Raw genomic sequence first — 19,373 nt, 5'->3', positions numbered from 1 at the left:
GTGCTTCTGTGCAGCTCCACCAGAGTGACCTTTGCTCTCCTTCTGTGCTTGTCACTTGTCACTGCCTCCAAGCATGGGTGCAACCCACTGATAGGAGAGAGGAGCTTTCTGCTCCACCTGTCCCACGGCATTTCTGCCCACTGTGGAAGCCCAGAGCAGGGACTGTACAGCAGACACTGCTGCACACACTCTACATCCTGGGTGCTTGCCAGGAATGGGGAACTGTGAATGTCCACAGGTATCAACTAATCAAACACCAATCTGGACCAAAATATGGCCCACCATGACCCTGGTGCCTGACAGCAGAGTTTGTCTGTACTATGACACCAGCTACAGAAGGGTAAAGTCCAGGGCTTATGCAGCAGGTAGGGAGAAGGACAAATTCAGAGTCAACCTGCACAGAGGTTTCATAGCACAGCAGAGCAGTGCAGAGCTCAGAGAGGTCCCTTGTACCTGTTGCCCCTTGGGCAGTCTGTGCAGAGCTTGCAAAAGAGCCAGAAGCCAGCTGACAGCGGGGCAGGAGGAGTAGCACTGCCAGTGCTGTCACCTCTCCGTTCCTCTGCTGATCCCTTGCTTGGTAAGATGTTTTTGATGCTTTTTGACAGGCAAGCATAGAGTGTGGATTGGCAGCTCAGCACCTCTGCCCCAGGCAGAGACCAGCCCTTGCCAACAGCAAGGGACAGAAATAGATTTATTAATCTTACTGTAAACATACAGTAAGGGTTTTAGCTCTACAGCAGAGTTCTCTGGATATAAAAGAGAAGATTTCCCCTGTAGGGCTCAGGGGCTGCCTGGCTGTGCATGTACCAGGAGCCAGCAGCAGGTTTGGATCTGACTGCTGTGAGGGACAACCTTTTCCTGACTGGTGCCACCACCCTCCCACCAGGGGTACCCCAAGAGCCTGGTGCTCCTCGCACCGGAGTTCCACTGGTCCCAAGGACTCTGCTAGCCCAGGAGTAAGCCGTGGCTACAGAGCCACGATAGAGCGCCGATATGCCCAGCCCAGGGGCACATGGAATGTGGGTGATACAGTGCCGGCTGTCACTGGAGCGGCCAGAGCCGTGTGTCACCCCGGGTACCAGAATAACCGGGCTTGGGCTGATCCTGATGATAATCCTAGGGTGAAAGTCTAGGGCAGCGTTTGTTTACCAAGCACGCAACCACGAGGATCGGCTGCGTGTCCTGAGCAGCGCCTGGGATGGCTCCTTAAGGCGGCCGGCCCAGGCTGTGGCGACACCGCTGCCGGAACAGCCGTGCAGGCGGCCGGAGCCAGCCGGGATGTGGTTCCTTCCCCCGCGCCCCTGGGAGGAGTGACGGAGGGGGAGGCTCCGCTCCGGACGCTGCGCACCATAAAGCCAGGCTGCGGGCCGGCCTCACGGGTGGGGACACCCCGGCAGAGACCCTCGCACGGCTCCGTGCCAGCCGCCAGCCCTCCCTGGGCTGCTCATCCCGCGGCCGCAGGTCGGTGAAAGCTGTGCCCACAGCAGGCACCGGGACAGCACAGCAGGAATCTCCCCGGGGAAGGGAGAGGGCGAAGGGCAGGCAGAGAGGGGCTGTCAGCCACCCGGGAGGGAGCCGTGGGTCCCCACAGCACGGCACAGCACTCCAGGGCACCTCCACGGCCTGGACTTGGCATGGGCTGGGAGGTTTTGACGCTCCCTGGTACTCGGTAGGGTTTCTCCTCAAGACATCCAGAGGCAACACCACTGCAGTGCAAAACCCAGCACTGATCAGACCCACACCTGACGGGGGACAGCAGTGGCTCTGCAACCCCAGACAAACTTCTGAAGGGCTGCCTGTCTTGTTTGGGACCTCTTTGGTACAGCAGGGTGCAAGTCTTGCAAGCCTCGCCGTCCGAAGCTGTTCTCAGGCAGAGAGAGCCGGTGGTGGAGGACAGCATGGCAAAGAAGGTGGCCATCATCGGCGGGGGCAGCAGCGGGCTGTGCGCCATCAAAGCTTGCCTGCAAGAGGGGCTGGAGCCCGTCTGCTTCGAGAGGACCGGCGACATCGGAGGCCTCTGGAGGTTTGAGGTAAACCCTGCCGGCCACGTGTCCTGCTTGGGGTCAGCACGGTGACCCTCAGGGTCAGCGGTGGCTGCTGGGGTGGCAACCGACCACAGTGGGATCCTGTGGGTGAGACTGAAGGAAGGGGCTCCATGGAAAGGAGCATCTCATCAGCCCCAGCCATCCTTCCCCACCATTCCCCGGCCAGCGCTGAGCTGTGCCCCGCTCCCACAGGAGCGCCCCGAGGACGGCCGTGCCAGCATCTACCGCTCCGTCATCATCAACACCTCCAAGGAGATGATGTGCTTCAGCGACTTCCCCATCCCCGAGGACTTCCCCAACTACATGCACAACTCCAAGATCATGGAGTATTTCCGCATGTACGCCCAGCACTTTGACCTGCTCCGCCACATCCGCTTCAGGGTGAGAGCTGGGGCCCGAGGGGCGGGTGGCAGCGGGAACGGGGGGCACGGGGTGCCTGACACCGCTGCCCCCGCGCCCAGACCAGCGTGTGCCGCGTGTCCAAGCGTCCCGACTTCGCCAGCAGCGGCCAGTGGGAGGTGGTGACGGAGAGCCAGGGGAAGCAGGAGGCGGCCGTCTTTGACGCCGTGCTGGTGTGCAGTGGGCACCACACCGACGCACATCTCCCGCTCGGTTCCTTCCCAGGTACTGCCCTCTACACTGCCATGGGGGGACACTCTGGAAAGCTCGTCCATGCCAGTCCCTATTCTCCCTGCTGCTTCCCCTCCTGGCCCCAGCATTTCCCTGCCTTGCTTTGACTCCAGGAGTGCTCCTGTGCTTCCCAGGAGTGGTTTGGTGGGGCAAGGGAGCGTCTCCAGTCTTTAGGGGGGTGATCCTCCAACCTGGCACCAGGAAGCCAAGCATCCCTCCTCCCTGCTCACAGGAATTGAGAAGTTCAAGGGCCGCTACCTCCACAGCCGAGACTACAAGGATGCTCAGGCTTTCACAAACAAAAGGGTTGTTGTCATCGGGATCGGGAATTCAGGGTCAGACCTGGCTGTGGAGATCAGCCAAACCGCCCAGCAGGTAAGCAGGGCAGGACTGCCCCTGTGGGACACTGTCAGCTCTGCAGGGACACCAGGACCAAGGCACTTGCACAGTTGCTGCTCTGTGCCAGCATTCGCTGTGTTTGGCAGTGCTGGCTCCTGCCAATCCCAGATGCCAGGCAATTGAGACTTGGTCCCACTCCCCTCTGAGGTGCCAGTCACCAGCTCCCTCTGCTCTCTGGGCAGCTTGGGCAGCAAAAAGCAGAGATCCCAGGGCAAGGGCATGTCCTCCACAGGGCAGCACTCCCAGGAACAACACTGCCTTCAGGAAGTGATCCTTCTTCCTTGTCCAGGTCTTCCTCAGCACCCGCCGGGGTGCGTGGATCCTCAACCGCGTTGGAGATCAGGGCTACCCCATCGACACCATCTTAACCACCCGCATCAAGACATTCCTGCAGGGGCTGTTCAGCTTATCTGTGGCATGTGACTACATGGAGAGCAAGCTGAATGCCAGGTTTGACCACTCACGTTACGGCCTGAAGCCAAAGCACAGGTATCAACAAACACTGCCCCTGCCCAGAAGGGATTGTCTGCCTCCCTCTGTGTCCTGCCCAGCTGTCCTGTTCCATGCTCCCTGTGCTTGGATTGGGTTATCAGATTTGTTGTGCCCAGGCACTGCTTGAGAGAGCCACCACTGCCCCTTCCAAGGACTCTTGGAGACAGTAGTGCAGGAGCAGCTGCTGAGCATCCCTGGGGATGAGCATTCCCAGAGCAGGGAGCAGCAGCTGGAGCAGGACATGGAGTAGAAACACTTTCCCTTTCCCTTGCCCTGATGGCTCCTTGCACCTTCCAGGGTCCTTCACCAGCACCCTACAGTCAACGATGACCTGCCCAACCGCATCATTTCGGGCCGGGTGCGGGTGAAGCCGAACATCCAGGAGTTCACGGAGACATCTGCCATCTTTGAGGATGGCACCAGGGAAGACGTCGATGCCGTAGTTTTTGCCACAGGATACAGCTTCTCCTTCCCGTTCCTCGAGGGCTTCAAGGTGGTGGAGAACCAGATTCCCCTCTACAAATTCATGTTCCCCCCTGACCTGGAGAAGCCGACGCTGGCTTTCATTGGTTTCGTCCAGCCCCTGGGTGCCATCATGCCCATCTCCGAGCTCCAGTGTCGCTGGGCCACCCGTGTCTTCAAAGGTAAGTCAGGAAAACTTGCCCTGTGGATGCGGCCCTGGAGTGAGGGCAGATGGTGCCCAGCCACGTCGAGCAGGCAGCAGCTGGTTGTGCCATCCTGGCCATGGTGATGGCACAGCTGCCTTGCGGCTGTCACGGTGAGATGGCCTCTTCTCTGAGAGGCACAGGGACACGCATACCCTGAGCTCCACGGGCTGCTCCTTCCCATCCTGAGGCACTCCGACATACCTCTGGTGCTAGACCACACACCACAGTGGTGCTGGCAGAGACACAGCACCCAGGCAAGGGCAGCACCACAGTGGCCGCTGTGTCTCATCCTCCTCAGGGCTGAACGAGCTGCCCCCGCAGCACGACATGGAGGCTGACATTGAGCAGAAGAAAGAAGTGATGGCAAAGCGGTAAGATCCCTGCGGGACCACCGAGGGGCTGCCTTTGGCACAGCTGCTTATGGGCATCAATCCTGTCCCATGCATGCATCCTGGCACATTTTTGTGTGCCAGCAGAGGGCAGGGATGTGGTTGGCTGCACCACCCCCAATCTGGTCTGTCCAATACCACCTTCCTGGCGTGCAGGGCATCTGCCAGCTCTGCTTCCAGCACCTACTTGCCCTCCCTCCCTGCCCACAGGTACGTGAAGAGCCAGCGCCACACCATCCAGGTGGATTACGTCCCTTACATGGATGAGCTCGCCTGCCAGCTGGGAGTCAAGCCCAACCTGCTCACCCTGTTCCTCACAGACCCCAAGCTGGCCATGGAGGTGGCCTTCGGACCCTGCACGCCGTACCAGTACCGGCTGCGGGGCCCGGGCGCGTGGCCGGGGGCCAGGGAGGCCATCCTCACCCAGCAGCAACGCATCCTCAAGCCCCTGCAGACACGGCACGTGGAAGAGAGCACCTCAGCCCCTACCATGCCCCTCATCTTCAAGCTGGTTGGGGCTGTGGCCATCTTGGCGGCTGTTTTTGCTTACTTGTAGATGCCCTGCAAGGGCAGGAAGGGAGGCTTTGCAATGTGCTGTGGGGCTGGCTGGTCACTGCTGCCCCTTGGCTGTCTGTGCACCCCCATGGTGGCAGAAACCTTCCTCCCGCCTGGCATGGCCCAGCTGTGACCACACCATGAGCTAGGGATGCACAGAACCTTCCCAGCTGCCAAAATAATGCTTGGGCTCCTGCTTTGCACCTCCCCTTCGGGAGTGCTGTCATGGATAGAGGAGGAAACCTGCTCACTGCAGGCTAAATTCCAGCCCCCCTCAGCCAGTGCTCCAGGCTTTTCTGTCCTCTGTAACCCAGCTGTTCCAATTTTGCCACACGCAGCAGAGCTAAGCAGCAAAGGCACAGCACACTTTCTAAGTGGATAAATGCATTAAACAACCAAGTGTCTGTCCTGTTACTGAGACCATCATGACCCTCTGTGTGCTGGAGGGATGCTCGCGGGTTTGAGATTGGCCCTGTAGCACTGGCCCACTACACCATGGGCTGACATGCACACACATTCCACAGCAAGACAACCTCTCTCAAGGTTTGGGTCACAGTGGCAGGGCTCCTTGCCACTCTGGTCACCTGCACACAGCCACTCTGGAAGGCAGCTAGGGACCCAGACTGGGTAAAGGATGGGGCTCCTGTCCATCACATGCCTGGGCTGGTCATGCCAGTCCTCCGCCATCTCCTAGGCTTGTTTTCCATCCCACAACCTGCCAAAATCTGAAGCACAACCACATCTCTGCCCTGCCCAGGAAGTCCCGGGGCAATGTCGGCATCATTAAATGCTTACTTTATGAAGCTGATGTGCCTCTTGCAGAGGTCAGGTGAAAGCAGGAGGTGTGGCAGGGTGGTGAGGGAAACCTGTAGATCATGTCAGGAAGAAACACATCTTGTGACGCCTTGACCGCCCACTTGAAGCACAGGGACAATCATCCCCAAACTGAGCAGCACCGGGCAGCCTCACTTCAGAGACACACCCGGCTCTGCAACTCCCAGCCACAGCTTCTCCAGCACCCCTGCCACCAGCACCCTGTGGGACATGGCTGCCCGGAGAGTAGCCATCATCGGTGCCGGTGCCTCTGGCCTGTGCGCCCTGAAATGCTGTCTGGAGGAGGGGCTGGAGCCCACCTGCTTTGAGAGGAGCAAGGACATCGGGGGGCTGTGGCGCTTTGAGGTAAGCCCTGTGCAGCCAGCCTGCTCCTTGGCAGCAGCATGGATGGGCTTGGGATTGGTCCTTGGCAGGGAACAAGGCACTGCTCCCCTGCTTTGAGTGCGTGCAGCAGGCAGGTTCCCAAGGAAAACCACAGGAAAGTAAAACTGATTTGGTAACGTCGTGCCAGCTGGTGCACCAGGCACATAGGACCCAGTCCTGCCCACCAGAAGCAGAGTGAAGCCTCCCCAAGGACCTGACTCCATGGCTTGCTCACCCAGCTCAGACTTCCCCTTTCCCATCCCTCCCTTCCCCCTCATCCACACCTTCCCCTGCCATTTTGCTTTTTTTGCTTTGCCATTTTGCTCCCAGCTCCTTCCTACCTATCCCACCCCACTGTCTGTCCCTTTGCCTGTACTGCCCAGCCCTTTCCTAGAATCATGGTTGTGCCTCTTCTTGCCCCTGTGCCACTCTCCCACACAGAAACACCACGTGTTGCCTTCTCTGTGCCTTGGCTCTCCCTGCCTTGGAGCAATCCTGGAGCTCTTCTCTGCCCCCACCTACCGAGGCTGCTGAATTTTATCCCATGGACCCAGGAACAAGTTGACCAGTGTTCCCACCATGCCTTGATACGTGTGGGAGAGCCCTGGGGGAACACAGGTGGCACCATGCCAGAGTGGGGTCTGGGGTGGATCTGTCACAGTCTGCTAGTTCTACCTGTGATGGGTCAAGGACAGGCTTGGTGGAGCACAACCAGAGCAGCAGCATCCAGCTGCCGAGGCACAGGCCTGGTAAGCAGGAGCAACCACGCAGCAGCCAGCACTGGAGCTGGCTCCACAACCAGCAATACCTGATGTGGCAGCCACAGGAGCTTTGTGAACACACTACCTCACAGGGGCAAGGAGTGGAAGTGGGGAAACTGAGGCACGAGACCACCATGACCCACTGTCACCGCTGCCTGGCTCCTGCCAGTCCAGAGCTATATCCCTGTTTTATGGGGTGGGGAGTCTGAACCACAGGAGAGCGCTGGGTGCTACAACAACCTATGGCTTAATCCTGCACCCATAGTGGAGGTGCCAGGCAGGGCAGGGAGGCAGCCCACCATTCCCCGGCCAGCGCTGAGCTGTGCCCCGCTCCCACAGGAGCGCCCCGAGGACGGCCGTGCCAGCATCTACCGCTCCGTCATCATCAACACCTCCAAGGAGATGATGTGCTTCAGTGACTTCCCCATCCCCGAGGACTTCCCCAACTACATGCACAACTCCAAGATCATGGAGTACTTCCGCATGTACGCCCAGCACTTTGACCTGCTCCGCCACATCCGCTTCAGGGTGAGAGCTGGGGCCCGAGGGGCGGGTGGCAGCGGGAACGGGGGGCACGGGGTGCCTGACACCGCTGCCCCCGCGCCCAGACCAGCGTGTGCCGCGTGTCCAAGCGTCCCGACTTCGCCAGCAGCGGCCAGTGGGAGGTGGTGACGGAGAGCCAGGGGAAGCAGGAGGAGGCCGTCTTTGACGCCGTGCTGGTGTGCAGTGGGCACCACACCGACGCACATCTCCCGCTCGGTTCCTTCCCAGGTACTGCCCTGTGAGCTGCTCCCCTGCTCCCTGACATCCCTAAGTGCCTTTGCAGTTTAACACACCAGGTGGGACGGCATGAGTGTCCAAAGCACCCAAAGATGTCACCGCTGCCAGCGTGCCTCTCCCACCTGAGACAGGCTCCTTCTCATGTTGCTGGCCACGCACCTGCTGGGCTCTCCAGCTCCTCACCAAGGCTGGTGAGGTGGTCCTGCCTCTGGGAGCCAGGGGAAAATGCCTGGAGAGCTTTCAGCTGTGGAGACCCTCTCCTGCTGGGAACAGGCTGGAGCACACTGTCACCAGGGTCTGGTGAGGTGACACAGACCCTGTGGTTGTTCCTCTACTGGCAATGCATGGCACCAGACAGGACCTGCAGCAGAATTTTGGGATGGAGGCAATAAATTCTCCAGTTCAAGCCCTGCTCCAAGCCATACTAGTCCCAAAGCCAGAGCAGGATGCTCAGGGCTACGCTGAGAATCTTCCATGCTGGTGATGCCACCACCTCTCTGGGCACTACCCCAGGGCTGCATAACTCCTGTTGTTAACACTGGTCCTAGCTTGTTCCCAAAATACACCACCAGTCTGAACAGGAGGCAGCCACCCTTCTCCTCCACATCCCAGCCCAGCATGGCTTCCCTCTCTCTCCCAGGGCTGGAAAAGTTTGAGGGCTGCTATCTGCACAGCCGGGACTACAAGAGCCCTCAGCCCTTCATGGAAAAACAGGTGGTCGTGGTTGGCGTTGGGAATTCAGGCATCGATATTGCAGTGGAGCTGAGCCACGCAGCCAAGCAGGTGTGCTGGGAGAGCTCACAGGGATGGGACCCCAGAGGACATGGGTGCTCCCCATGGGCTGTGGGCTCCCCTCCCTCCAGCACCCAGCCACAAGCACCCTGTCCCCTCTCTGTGGGGGTGGCTATTGTGGTCCCAGCAGCTGTGCTGTTTTCCCTGTCCCTGGAGCACAGCAGGGGCCCAGCCCAGTCTGAGGATGCTGCCGTGCCACCACCTCTCACCTTCCCTCCAGGTTTTCCTCAGCACCAGGCACGGGTCCTGGGTGCTGCACCGAGTAGCGGAGAGCGGGTACCCCTTTGATTTCTGCTACATCAGCCGCTTCATGCAGCTCCTCCAGAACCTGCTGCCCCTGAGTATCATCAGTTTCTTCCTGGAGCGGAAGCTGAACGCCCGCTTTGACCACACTCTCTATGGCCTAAAGCCCAAGCACCGGTGAGCGCCCCAGCAGCACCCCAGGTACCTGCTCCAGCAATGCCCATCTCCCTGCCAGGGCCTGAACGAGGTCTGTCTGTGCCTTCCAGGGTCCTTCACCAGCACCTGACCATCAACGATGACCTGCCCAACCGCATCATTTCGGGCCGGGTGCGGGTGAAGCCGAACATCCAGGAGTTCACGGAGACATCTGCCATCTTTGAGGATGGCACCAGGGAAGACGTCGATGCCATAGTTTTTGCCACGGGATACAGCTTCTCCTTCCCATTCCTTGAGGGCTTCAAGGTGGTGGAGAACCAGATTCCCCTCTACAAATTCATGTTCCCCCCTGACCTGGAGAAGCCAACACTGGCTTTCATTGGCTTTGTCCAGCCCCTGGGTGCCATCATGCCCATCTCCGAGCTCCAGTGTCGCTGGGCCACCCGTGTCTTCAAAGGTAAGTCAGGCCAGTTTAGGGATGCAGCTGGGCTCCCCCAGCCATGCCAAGACTGAGTCGTTGCTGGTGGCATCCCCTCATATGCTGCCCCTCCACACTCATCTTTTTATCCTCCTTTTGCTTCTTCATGAGGCCAAAACCCTGCTCTGCAATTTTCTACAACTTTTGCCCTGTTCTTTTCCTGTGGGGGCCACCAACTGGTCCTGTTGCCTGCAACCATATCCTCCCTTTCCTGCTGTTACTTTCTTTGCCCATGTCTCCCACTTTGCTCCTGACGTGGTGGCATGTCCCAAGAAAGCCCCACATGCAAACAGAGGCTAGGCTGGGCTGCAGAGCCATCCAGACTATGGCAGAAGCACAGCCCACCCTCCAGCTCCAGCCTCCTTTTGTCCAGGGCTGCAGGGCCTGCCGCCACCCACCGACATGCTGGCTGAAATCACACAAACCAAGCAGAGAATGGCTGAGCGGTAAGGCCCCTGCACAGCACCGCCCTGCCACCCTTACCCCCGGTGCCCCCGCATCAAACCAACTTGCCCTCCCTGCCCACAGGTACGTGAAGAGCCAGCGCCACACCATCCAGGTGGATTACATCCCTTACATGGATGAGCTCGCCTGCCAGCTGGGAGTCAAGCCCAACCTGCTCACCCTGTTCCTCACAGACCCCAAGCTGGCCATGGAGGTGGCCTTCGGGCCCTGCACGCCGTACCAGTACCGGCTGCGGGGCCCGGGCGCGTGGCCGGGGGCCAGGGAGGCCATCCTCACCCAGCAGCAGCGCGTGGTCAGGGCCCTGCAGCCCCGGGGCAGCGGCCACCCTGCCTGCTCCAGCGCCGTGCCCCACATCCTCACGGTGCTCTTCAGCATCGGCATGATCGCAGCCACCCTCATCTACGTCTCACTCTCTCCTTAAGGGCAGGAGACAGCCCATCCTGCTGGTAATCTTCTCTTTTTCCTTTGGGATTGTTATAAATAACTGTGTATCTGTTGGGTTTTGTTGTTATGTATTGGTTTTTGCAAGTTGTTATTGATCGTAATGATTTTGGTATAGTATAGCTTGTAATTAACTGCTTTAATATGGTGTAATTGGTTAGTTTTAGTGGCCAATGCCCTGGCCAGGTGTAGATAAATGTATATTATAGTTTAGGCTTTCGCAAAATAGTAAAATAGAGACTACGTGTTGTGCATTGTAATGTTAACTTTTGAAGAAGTAGCTAAATGCCTTTATTTGTGTAACTGACAATGGTGAGAATAACTCAACGTTGTGAACTAGCTAAGGTTGATTTAATGTACATATAGAGTATCTTATCTGTATGATAACATTGAAAAAAACCCAGGTAAATAAACATCAAAAGAAGGAATGCAAGGAGGAATTTACTAACTCTTCGGTTACCAGGAACTGTCAAACCACAGAATTTCTTGTGAGGAAATAGAATACGTGGATTTCACCTGCAATATGATGGCACGAAATTTTAAGAGAGGTGAAAGGTCAAACCAAGCAAAAGAATTCCCGGAACTTGTAAACTCATGAATATGTATAATCTTCATAAATGTGCATGTGACCATTGCAATGATAAAGTAGGTAAGAAAATTATTTCAAAACTAGCGTGCTTCTGGCAGTTGGCCAAGCACCCAACACTGTTCACCGTCCCTTTTATCCCTTATTAAACTTTTAAAAGTAAAACTCATTTCTCACAGGCTTGTGTCTGCTGTCTTTCGCTAGCTGTGCCGGAGCACGGAGGGGATGGATGGTTCCTTGCGGGCGCAGCCTGCTCTGTTGTTGTCTGGGTACATCCCGCTGTGGCACCACCGACTCTGCTCCGGGAACAGCTCCCTCCGTGCCGGCCCGCCAGCCCCACCAGCTCTATCTACGGGTTAGACCACAGCGGTGTCGGAGAAACCGGGAAATTGCCGGGGAAAGAGCAATAAAGCCGGGTCCCCGCTGAGGTGGCGCAGCCCGGCCCGCAGCAGACATGGCGGCGGGCGTGAGGCGCGGCAAACATGGCGGGCGGGGGGCGGGTCAGAGCGCCCCGCAGCGGCCGGCGGGGCGTGGCGCCATCTTGGACGGAGGCGGAGAGCGGGGCGGTGGCGGCGGCGGCGGCGGCAGCAGGTGGGGTCGGGCCGGGCCCGGGCCCCGGGACGGTGGGGCGGGTGTCACGGGTGGCTGGGTGAGTGTGAGGGTGGCGGCTCCCCGGGCGCCGCTGCGGGAGGCGGTGGGTGAGGCGCGGCTGGGTGTAGCGGTGTCGCGGAGCCCGCAGCGGTGCGGACCCCTGGGGAGGGCCCGGCTCCTGCCGCTGTGTCCCGCTCCTCACCCGGGTCACGGCAGAGCCGCGGGCCAAGCCCGCCCTGACAGCCCCGCCGAGCCGAGCCCGAGCCCCAGCCCTGCCTGCTCGGTGGGAGATTTTCCGCCCCCGCTTTCCCAGCTCACCCCCTTAACCTTACGGCAAGCTGAGGGCTCAGCTCTGGTTCCTGACTCTGAAAGAGGGAGAGCCCGGGCGGTGTCAGCCCGGCGAGGTGCTGGACCCCGTCCTTCACTCAAAACCCCCTGGGAACGCCTGCCAGTGCTCCCGGTACTGCTGGAGACCCCAGCCCCGCTGCAGAAAGCCCTGGGCTCCGTGCCGCCGCTTCCCGGGACGGCCACGGGCCGGCTGAGAGCGGCACATCCCGGGGAGGGAACGGGGATAATTCACTTGTCATTTTCCGTACGAGAAGATGGGGCTGGCTGGAAGCGAAGGGCTCTGGTGATGGGGAAAGCAGGCACCCACCTTGCTGTGGGCTGCGGCTGGCAGGGGGTCGCTGCCAGACTGGGAGTGAATGTCCTGACTGGACTTTCGGAGATCCTGAGATGCCGTGGAGGTTTGCTGGGGCTCTGGTGTTGGCAGCATTTCCATCCATGATTTGGATGTACCTGTGTCACACCACCTCCTGATGCTACGAGGGCTGGTCTGGGTGCAGGAGGGTTTGAGCTGTAAAAGTTAGTTCAGCAAAGCCAGGTATTGCAGGCTGTGCACAAAGAGCCGGGTGCCTGTGTGTGTGTGAGATGCTGGGGATTCAGATGGCACACGCCAGACAGGAGCCACCGCTTGGGATAAGCCTCAGGAAGTGTTTGGAGAGCGAGACCTGCAAGGGACAGAGGGACTGGAATCCTTTTAGAGAAGAGAAGGGGAAGCTTCACTCCTATTAACACCTACACAGATCTCCCAGGTCTGTCCTGCTGCAAGGGAAGCTCAGCCTTTCCTGCCTTCCTCCCTAGAGATGAGAAGTAAGGGAGCCTTAGTGGAAATACTGGAGAGGAAACTCCACAACAGCAGGTCTGGTGGTACAGGGGCAGTTTTTGTGAGGAGCTGTCTGAGCCTCCTCAGAGCAGAGGGGGAAGATGTCAGAGCAAGAGGTGTAGCTCATCTGACCTGGATCTTCAGGTATACTTGATCTGCACTGAGAGGAGTGGAGGTATGGGTTAGCTGCCCATTTGAGCTGCCTTTTAGCCCTCAGGATTTAAGAAATACCATAGTAATTGCTCCATAATGTTCTAAAGCCTGGCTTTGGCTGGCAGACTCGCTTGGCACCCTTAGTATAACTTGATCCTTTAAACAAGTCACCAAATGTCACAAGTGAGCACATGAAGCAAGGCTGGCTGTCCCCTTGCTTGCTCTGCAGAGCCCACGGTAGAAAGCTGCAAAATAAGCCTGGAAGTGGGCAAGAACCTAAATCCATCTCAGCTCCTGGGAAGAGGGTAAGGCCTGAAGAGTCCTGTGTAGCTTGCAGTGGCTTTGTTGTTTATCCTAAAAGGTGTGCAGTTGTTCATGGCTTGATCAGTTCTCCTGTTTTGCTTTCTCTGAGCTGGGTGACATTAGGGATGGTGGCCCATCTCTAGCTGCAGAGGGACACCGAGGTGGCCAGGGCTGCCTTCCCTCACCGTGTCCCTCCAGACAGGCAGGGAGGTGCTGGCTAGGTCACAACAAATGGTCCTCCTCGCTCTGCCGTGCTGCAGCTGACACGGTGACTTGCCTGGTGAATCATAAGTGAATGCTGCTGAGAGCTGAGCTTTTTGCAGACACCACAGCATTAGCCCCTGTCCTTGGACAAGCTCCAGCTTGGGCGATTCCATTCGGACACTTTAAATGCTCCCTGTCGCCTTTGCAGGCACAAGGCTCTGCTCTTCTGCCTGCGAGCTCTTGGAGGCTTGTTGGGGACTGTGGAACAGCTGCTACTTTCAGTCCCTGGCTGTTTTCTTGCTGGATGTCGGGGGTTGTGTGTAAAGCCTGACTGCAGGACTGTGAAAGAGGCTCTGTTAATGCCAGGCACTTGATTTGCCAGTAAAGGTTGGCTTTATTTTTCCTGTCAGCTCTGCTCTGCTGGCTGCCAAGGGCTGATGTGGGACCCAATTGAAGTTGTGTTGGTTTTGGAGTCTTAACAATTACCAGCTTAACTAGAGTGATGGTTCTTAAGGACATGGCTATAATTAGGTCAAGCTGTCTCATTTGTTGAATTCCCATTCAGCTCCCAAACTTGGTAGTGGAAATGAACTTGGGGCCTTTTTTAGGATTGCTGTTCATCTCCACTGGCGAAGAACATTTGGGAGATGGCTCTGGTGCTCCTGTCCTTGCTGCCAGAGCCCGTGGGCAAAGGCAGAGCGTTGTTTTGTCTCCCTGCCAGGGGCTGCTGAGCTGCCATGGGGAACACCACCAGCGAGCGGGTGTCTGGGGAGCGCCATGGCTCCAAATCCCACCGCTCCGACGGCTCCAGTGCCTCCCACCCCGCCAAGGAGCACCCGCACAAGATCATGGTGGGCAGCACCGACGACCCCAGCGTTTTCAGCTCCCATGACTCCAAGGTAGGGCTTGGCTGCTCCCTTCCCTGCCTGCCCTTTGGATCTTCGGCTCACTGCCTGTGTGGGGTTGTGCTCCCAGCCATGCAAGGGGTCTCAAAAGGCTGGAGGAGCTCTGTGGTGCTCCTGTGTGTGATGTGCAGCTGGGCTGGTAGAGGCCAGCTGTGTGAATGTGTTCACAGTTGTCTCTGTGTCTCAGTCACATCTCTCTGGTTTTCTTCTCCCAGATTCCTGGGGACAAGGAGTTTGTGTCGTGGCAGCCAGATCTGGAGGAGTCAGTGAAACCATCCCAACAGGCTCGTCCAACTGTCATACGCTGGGCTGATGGAGGCAAGGAGGTCTTCATCTCCGGATCCTTCAACAACTGGAGCACCAAGATCCCACTCATCAAGAGGTAGCCAGTCCCTCAAGTCATTTAGCCTATGTTCATGTCTGCTCCAGTGCAGAGAACATTTTCCTTTGCTCTCTTGGCTTTTCTCTGTTCACTCAAGCTGTGGGTCTGAGACAAACACACAGTCAGCTCCTTCCCTGCGTGGTGCTGCAGGGACAGTGGGAAGTTGTGAAATGGGGACAGGACAGGATGGGCCACTTTGCTTGCCCAGCTGGATGTCACACAGCAGCCAGTGCTGGCAGCAGAGGCCTGCCCAGGTATGCAGCAGTCCTCTAGAAGCTGTCAGCTCTTCCCTTGGCTGCAGCATTACCCCATGCCTAGTTGTATGGCTGCCAGTGGGCGTTAGTTGTTTGTCCCTCACATATCTTCCTGCCCCAATGATGTTCTCGCTGTTCTGCAACATATCTGTGACTTACATGGAAGCTCATGTAGGACTCTAGCAATTAATCTGGAGTGAGTTTATCTCAATTTCAGACTTGACAAACAGAGCTGTCCCACTTTCTCCTGTCCTTCTGTGCCAGCACAGGGCAGGAGCTTTGCCCCCGTGTTCTGCTTAGCCTGCCTTGCACAGGGTGTCTGTCACATCCACTTCCTCAGGGCACAGAGGGCTGGACTTGCAGCAGGGCTGCCAGGGGTTTGAGCCATGCTGGTGCTTGGAATGCTCGTGGCCTGTCGTGGCCATGCCTTGGGTCACTGATGATGAGCAAGCCTAACCCTGCATGAAGCTGTTGGGGTAGAGGGGCTGGGCAGTGCTGGTTCCTGGGGCCCCGTGGAAGAGCAGCATTCAGAACATCAACAGGGTGATGCTGTTGTACATCTGTTCTCTCTGCACAGCCACAACGACTTTGTTGCTATCCTGGACCTTCCAGAAGGAGAGCACCAGTACAAATTTTTTGTGGATGGCCAGTGGGTCCATGATCCATCTGAGGTAATTCTCCAAGCTTTATCTGTACAGATATTGTTTTCTTCAGGGAACTAGACAGGATGTAACTGCAGCAGAGGGGGAACAGGAAGAGCAGAGACTATCCCCTGGAACAAAAGGCACACCTCCATCCCCTGAGTCATTTCAGAGGCTGGTTCCTCTGGACTTAGTCATGCTTTATGGGCAAGCATTGGGAGAGGGCAGGGAAATGCAAAAAGGCCCTCAAGTCCCACTGAGAATTGGCAATAGGAAGATGGGCATGAGGTCAGCACTCACAGATTCTCCTCCAAACTGAATCATGCTGGGAGCAGCATGGGAAGGACAACACACCTACCCATGGGCATGTAGAAGGATGGAGGATGGAAATAGGAGGTGATGTTGGAGCCTGTGATAAAGGAAAATCCTCCCAGGCTAAACAGCAGAGCTCTACAAGTGTAGGGCAGAGAGGGACACCAGCCACCTGTGCTCAAAGGTAGCATTACAGCAAAGACAGCTTGGGTTGGGAGGATCTAAGGAGCATTGAATGTGCCTCAGTTTGAGGTGAACACAGGAAGATTCTCATCCCAGTTCTTTCCAGCCTGTGGTCACCAGCCAGATGGGGACAATAAACAATCTCATCCACGTCAAGAAGTCTGACTTCGAGGTGTTTGATGCGTTGAAGGTGGATTCCCTGGAAAGCTCAGAAACCTCAGGTCGGGGTGAGTTTTGTGGCATTAGAGCTTTGCATGTGCTATTTTCCATCTCCTCTGCTCTGAGACTCGCTGCTCTGGGTGCACAGATGCACCCAGTGTGGATGAGGAGTGCTGGGCAGCTTGTCCTCCCCAGCCCACAGCTGAGGCCTTGTCCTTCTGGAGGGGCTGTGTTGCTGTACCTTGTTCTGTGCTAGCACCATCCCAGAGCAGAGCTGCTGCAGTGCGTGGCTGAGGGAGCCATTTCGGACTGAGAAATGCCAGGAGCATCAGCTCTTTCTGTCTGGTCAACTGTAAGTCATCTGATCTGGGGTACAAGCTAGGTGATAGCAGGATCCAGTTTATTTTCAGCAGCTACTCTTGGTTTTCATGCCAAGGTAATTTGTACCAGTGCTAGCACATTGCAAACCTCCCTGTCTGCTTGTGTTACAGCAGCAGGTTAGGTTACCACACAGGCACCAGTGGTGCTGGCTCAGTGAGAAACGCTGGCAGGAAGCTCAGTCGTGTGTGTGTGTGTCCCTGGTACAGCCCCATCTCATATACAGCTCAGCTCCATGTCCTTTCCCAGCCTGGGAAAGAGACACTGCTGGAGAGAAGCCAGCAGCAGCCCAAGGAGATGGAGCCCATCTGGGTTTGGCTGTTCCCAAATGTTCAGATCAGATGTAGCTGGGAGCTGTGGGCAGTCCACCTTCCAGTGACCACAAGCTCCTATGCTTGGAACAGCTGCTCAGTGTGGATTTCCTGGTTGCCTTCCCTGGAGCTCCTTATCAGGCAGCACCTAGAGCAGCCTGCTCCCTGTGCTCCTGCTGCTGAGGGCACAGCTCTGGAGCAAGCCAACTGCTTCCTGCAGGGAGAGGGACCAAGAGCTGTGCTTGAGGGGTCTTGTGCTGGGTAACATGGGGTGCCTGTGTTGTGTCAGTGCATGTACCAGCTTACAGCCCTGCTTGGAATTGCCATGGACTCACCCAGCTGCTTTTTCTGCTGCGAACAGGTTGAGCTGTTGTTGTAGAATAGATCCCTGCCCATGGCTTGTGGAGGATGTTTGTGCTTGAAAGACCTTGCTGAGTTCTTTTTAGGAGCTCACCTATCCTGCTTCAGTCATTTAATGTCTCTGCCTTTGTCTTCTCTCTAGATTTATCCAGCTCCCCACCGGGACCTTATGGCCAAGAGATGTACGTATACCGGCCCGAGGAGCGCTTCAAATCCCCACCCATCCTCCCACCTCACCTCCTCCAGGTCATCCTCAACAAGGACACCAATATCTCGGTGTGTACCAGCATACTGCCCACAGAGAGAGCCACGCTGGGGTTGGAAAGGGAGTCCTGTCTGCAGGGAGCCTGGGCTCCCCTTGGTTGGGGAATTGGGGTTGTGGCATTTCCTAGGAAAAGCCACACTTTTCCCATTTCACTGATTTGGCCTCCTGGTGCTTAGCTGAGCTCTGTTCCTGTTCAGAACAGCCAGAGGCAGTGGCAGCTCAAGCTGCCTGAGACAGCAGCTGGCAGGGGCTGGGGGATCAGGGCTCTGCTGTTCCCCTGTGACACTCCTCTCCTCCTAGTGTGACCCAGCACTGCTGCCCGAGCCCAACCACGTCATGCTCAACCACCTCTACGCGCTCTCCATCAAGGTAAGCACAGGTCCTGCCAGGCTGTAGGTGAGGAGCTGCTGTGGCTCCCAGGAGCCTGCAGGGAGCAGAACCTGCTCAGCTGGGGGTGGAGATGGGACCTGGCTGCCTGGAGAGGTGTGGCACGCACAGGGGCAAGAGGGTGTGACTTCCTGACAATTCCCTTCAGAGCCTGTCCTTGCTCTGCCCCGCTGCCCTGTCGTGTATGGGGCTGGCTGTGGGACTGGGGGCAGCTCCCTGAGCCCCAGGGGTGCCCTGGCCCCACGTGCTGAGGCTGTGCCTCCCGCAGGACGGCGTGATGGTGCTGAGTGCCACGCACCGCTACAAGAAGAAGTACGTCACCACGCTGCTGTACAAGCCCATCTGAGCAGGGGCCTCACACGCTCCCCACGCAGGACACCAAAAGCCGCTTGTCTGCACACACTGGGCCACGGGACTGTGTGACAACTGGCCACTGGCTCCAGCCTCCAACCTGGCAGGGACACGGGCCCCAGCAACAAGCTCAGGGCCACGGGGGCCTGTGACGCTGTCCCATCCTGCTGGCGTGGTTTAGCCCTTGGTTTCCGCCCACCTGCAGTTTCCCTTGGCTTCTGTGAGTCGCTGGGACCACTTTGCTGCTCACCAGAACAGCCCCTCCTCACACCCAACACAAAAAGGGCTTCACCCTGCCTGTCTTCTCCAGCCTGTGAGGGCCTCAAGGTGGTCCTGGCACTGCACCCAGTCCAGGCTCCAGGAACACATCCTGTTCTTCCGGAGGTTGCGCTGCTGCCCTGGCAATGGGTTTCCAAGGCGACTTTGTCTGCTGGGGGCTCTGCGACACTCCAGCCTGGCACCTGTTCCCTGTCCCACAGCCCTGGCTGTGGGGCTGCCCCCCAGCTTTGAGGAGGGCTCTGCAGCCCCAGCCCTCTGTGAGGTTCAGCGTCGAGCCAGCATGATGGACGGTACAGCTGGACACAGCCACTCTTACCTGCTGCTGTGAGAGCACCATCAAGGACTGCAATGCCCTGTCCCCAAACATCAGCAGCTTCTGTGGGACAGGGCTGACTTTGTCACAGCCAGAGGGGCACTGGCACACGCCCACGCTGGAGTGGCCTGGCGGGAGCAGAGCCAGGCAGGCACTCCAGGACCCCGGCTGCACCGCCTGCTGCTGCAGCAGTGCCATGGAACAGGGGGTTCTCTATTTATTACAGTATTTATTGTTCTCAGTGCTGCTTGCCTGGTGTTGGAGATGGGGGTCTAGAACAGTAAGAGGAGGAAAGGGAGCACCCAGTGTGGCACAGAGCTGCCCTTGGGTTGTTAGGGCACAGAGCAACCCCCCCTGGGGACAGCCAGTGCCTTTGACAGCCTGTGCTGCAGGTAGTTTG

At 57.7% G+C, this 19,373-nt stretch overlaps 3 protein-coding genes across 13 annotated transcripts; all 3 read left to right on the top strand.

The window, feature by feature from the left end:
* Positions 1-486: 486 nt before the first annotated feature.
* LOC111932673 (flavin-containing monooxygenase 5-like) lies at positions 487-5,577 on the top strand. Of its 4 annotated transcripts, none has more exons than XM_086842302.1 (9): positions 487-577; positions 1,826-2,030; positions 2,238-2,426; positions 2,507-2,669; positions 2,908-3,050; positions 3,364-3,563; positions 3,864-4,210; positions 4,533-4,605; positions 4,834-5,577. In XM_086842302.1, exons 2-9 carry the CDS (start codon positions 1,899-1,901, stop codon positions 5,177-5,179), a joined length of 1,593 nt encoding a protein of 530 aa, XP_086698428.1. In that variant the 5' UTR covers positions 487-577; positions 1,826-1,898; the 3' UTR covers positions 5,180-5,577. The 4 variants fall into 4 exon arrangements, with proteins under 4 accessions (XP_086698428.1, XP_086698430.1, XP_086698429.1 ...); XM_086842304.1 differs by having other exon boundaries at positions 495-577; positions 1,829-2,030; XM_086842303.1 differs by lacking the exon at positions 487-577 and adding an exon at positions 1,144-1,461 and having other exon boundaries at positions 1,829-2,030.
* An 84-nt stretch (positions 5,578-5,661) lies between these two features.
* On the top strand, positions 5,662-11,246 carry LOC111945667 (flavin-containing monooxygenase 5-like). The gene is made up of 9 exons (XM_086842300.1): positions 5,662-6,357; positions 7,476-7,664; positions 7,745-7,907; positions 8,557-8,699; positions 8,929-9,128; positions 9,218-9,564; positions 9,959-10,031; positions 10,114-10,496; positions 10,955-11,246. Exons 1-8 carry the CDS (start codon positions 6,223-6,225, stop codon positions 10,469-10,471), a joined length of 1,608 nt encoding a protein of 535 aa, XP_086698426.1. The 5' UTR covers positions 5,662-6,222; the 3' UTR covers positions 10,472-10,496; positions 10,955-11,246.
* A 337-nt stretch (positions 11,247-11,583) lies between these two features.
* Positions 11,584-19,214, top strand: PRKAB2 (protein kinase AMP-activated non-catalytic subunit beta 2). 8 transcript variants are annotated; one of them, XM_086842310.1, is made up of 8 exons: positions 11,584-11,668; positions 14,215-14,392; positions 14,614-14,780; positions 15,612-15,705; positions 16,277-16,391; positions 17,521-17,654; positions 17,944-18,012; positions 18,299-19,214. In XM_086842310.1, exons 2-8 carry the CDS (start codon positions 14,231-14,233, stop codon positions 18,374-18,376), a joined length of 819 nt encoding a protein of 272 aa, XP_086698436.1. In that variant the 5' UTR covers positions 11,584-11,668; positions 14,215-14,230; the 3' UTR covers positions 18,377-19,214. The 8 variants fall into 8 exon arrangements, with proteins under 8 accessions (XP_086698436.1, XP_086698431.1, XP_086698437.1 ...); XM_086842305.1 differs by having other exon boundaries at positions 11,603-11,668; positions 16,277-16,397; XM_086842311.1 differs by having other exon boundaries at positions 11,666-11,726.
* Positions 19,215-19,373: the final 159 nt, after the last annotated feature.

Source organism: Cyanistes caeruleus, chromosome 9, assembly GCF_971803275.1.
Source record: "Cyanistes caeruleus chromosome 9, bCyaCae1.hap1.1, whole genome shotgun sequence".
NCBI lineage: Eukaryota > Metazoa > Chordata > Aves > Passeriformes > Paridae > Cyanistes > Cyanistes caeruleus.
This window is presented reverse-complemented; position numbering and strand designations above follow the sequence as displayed.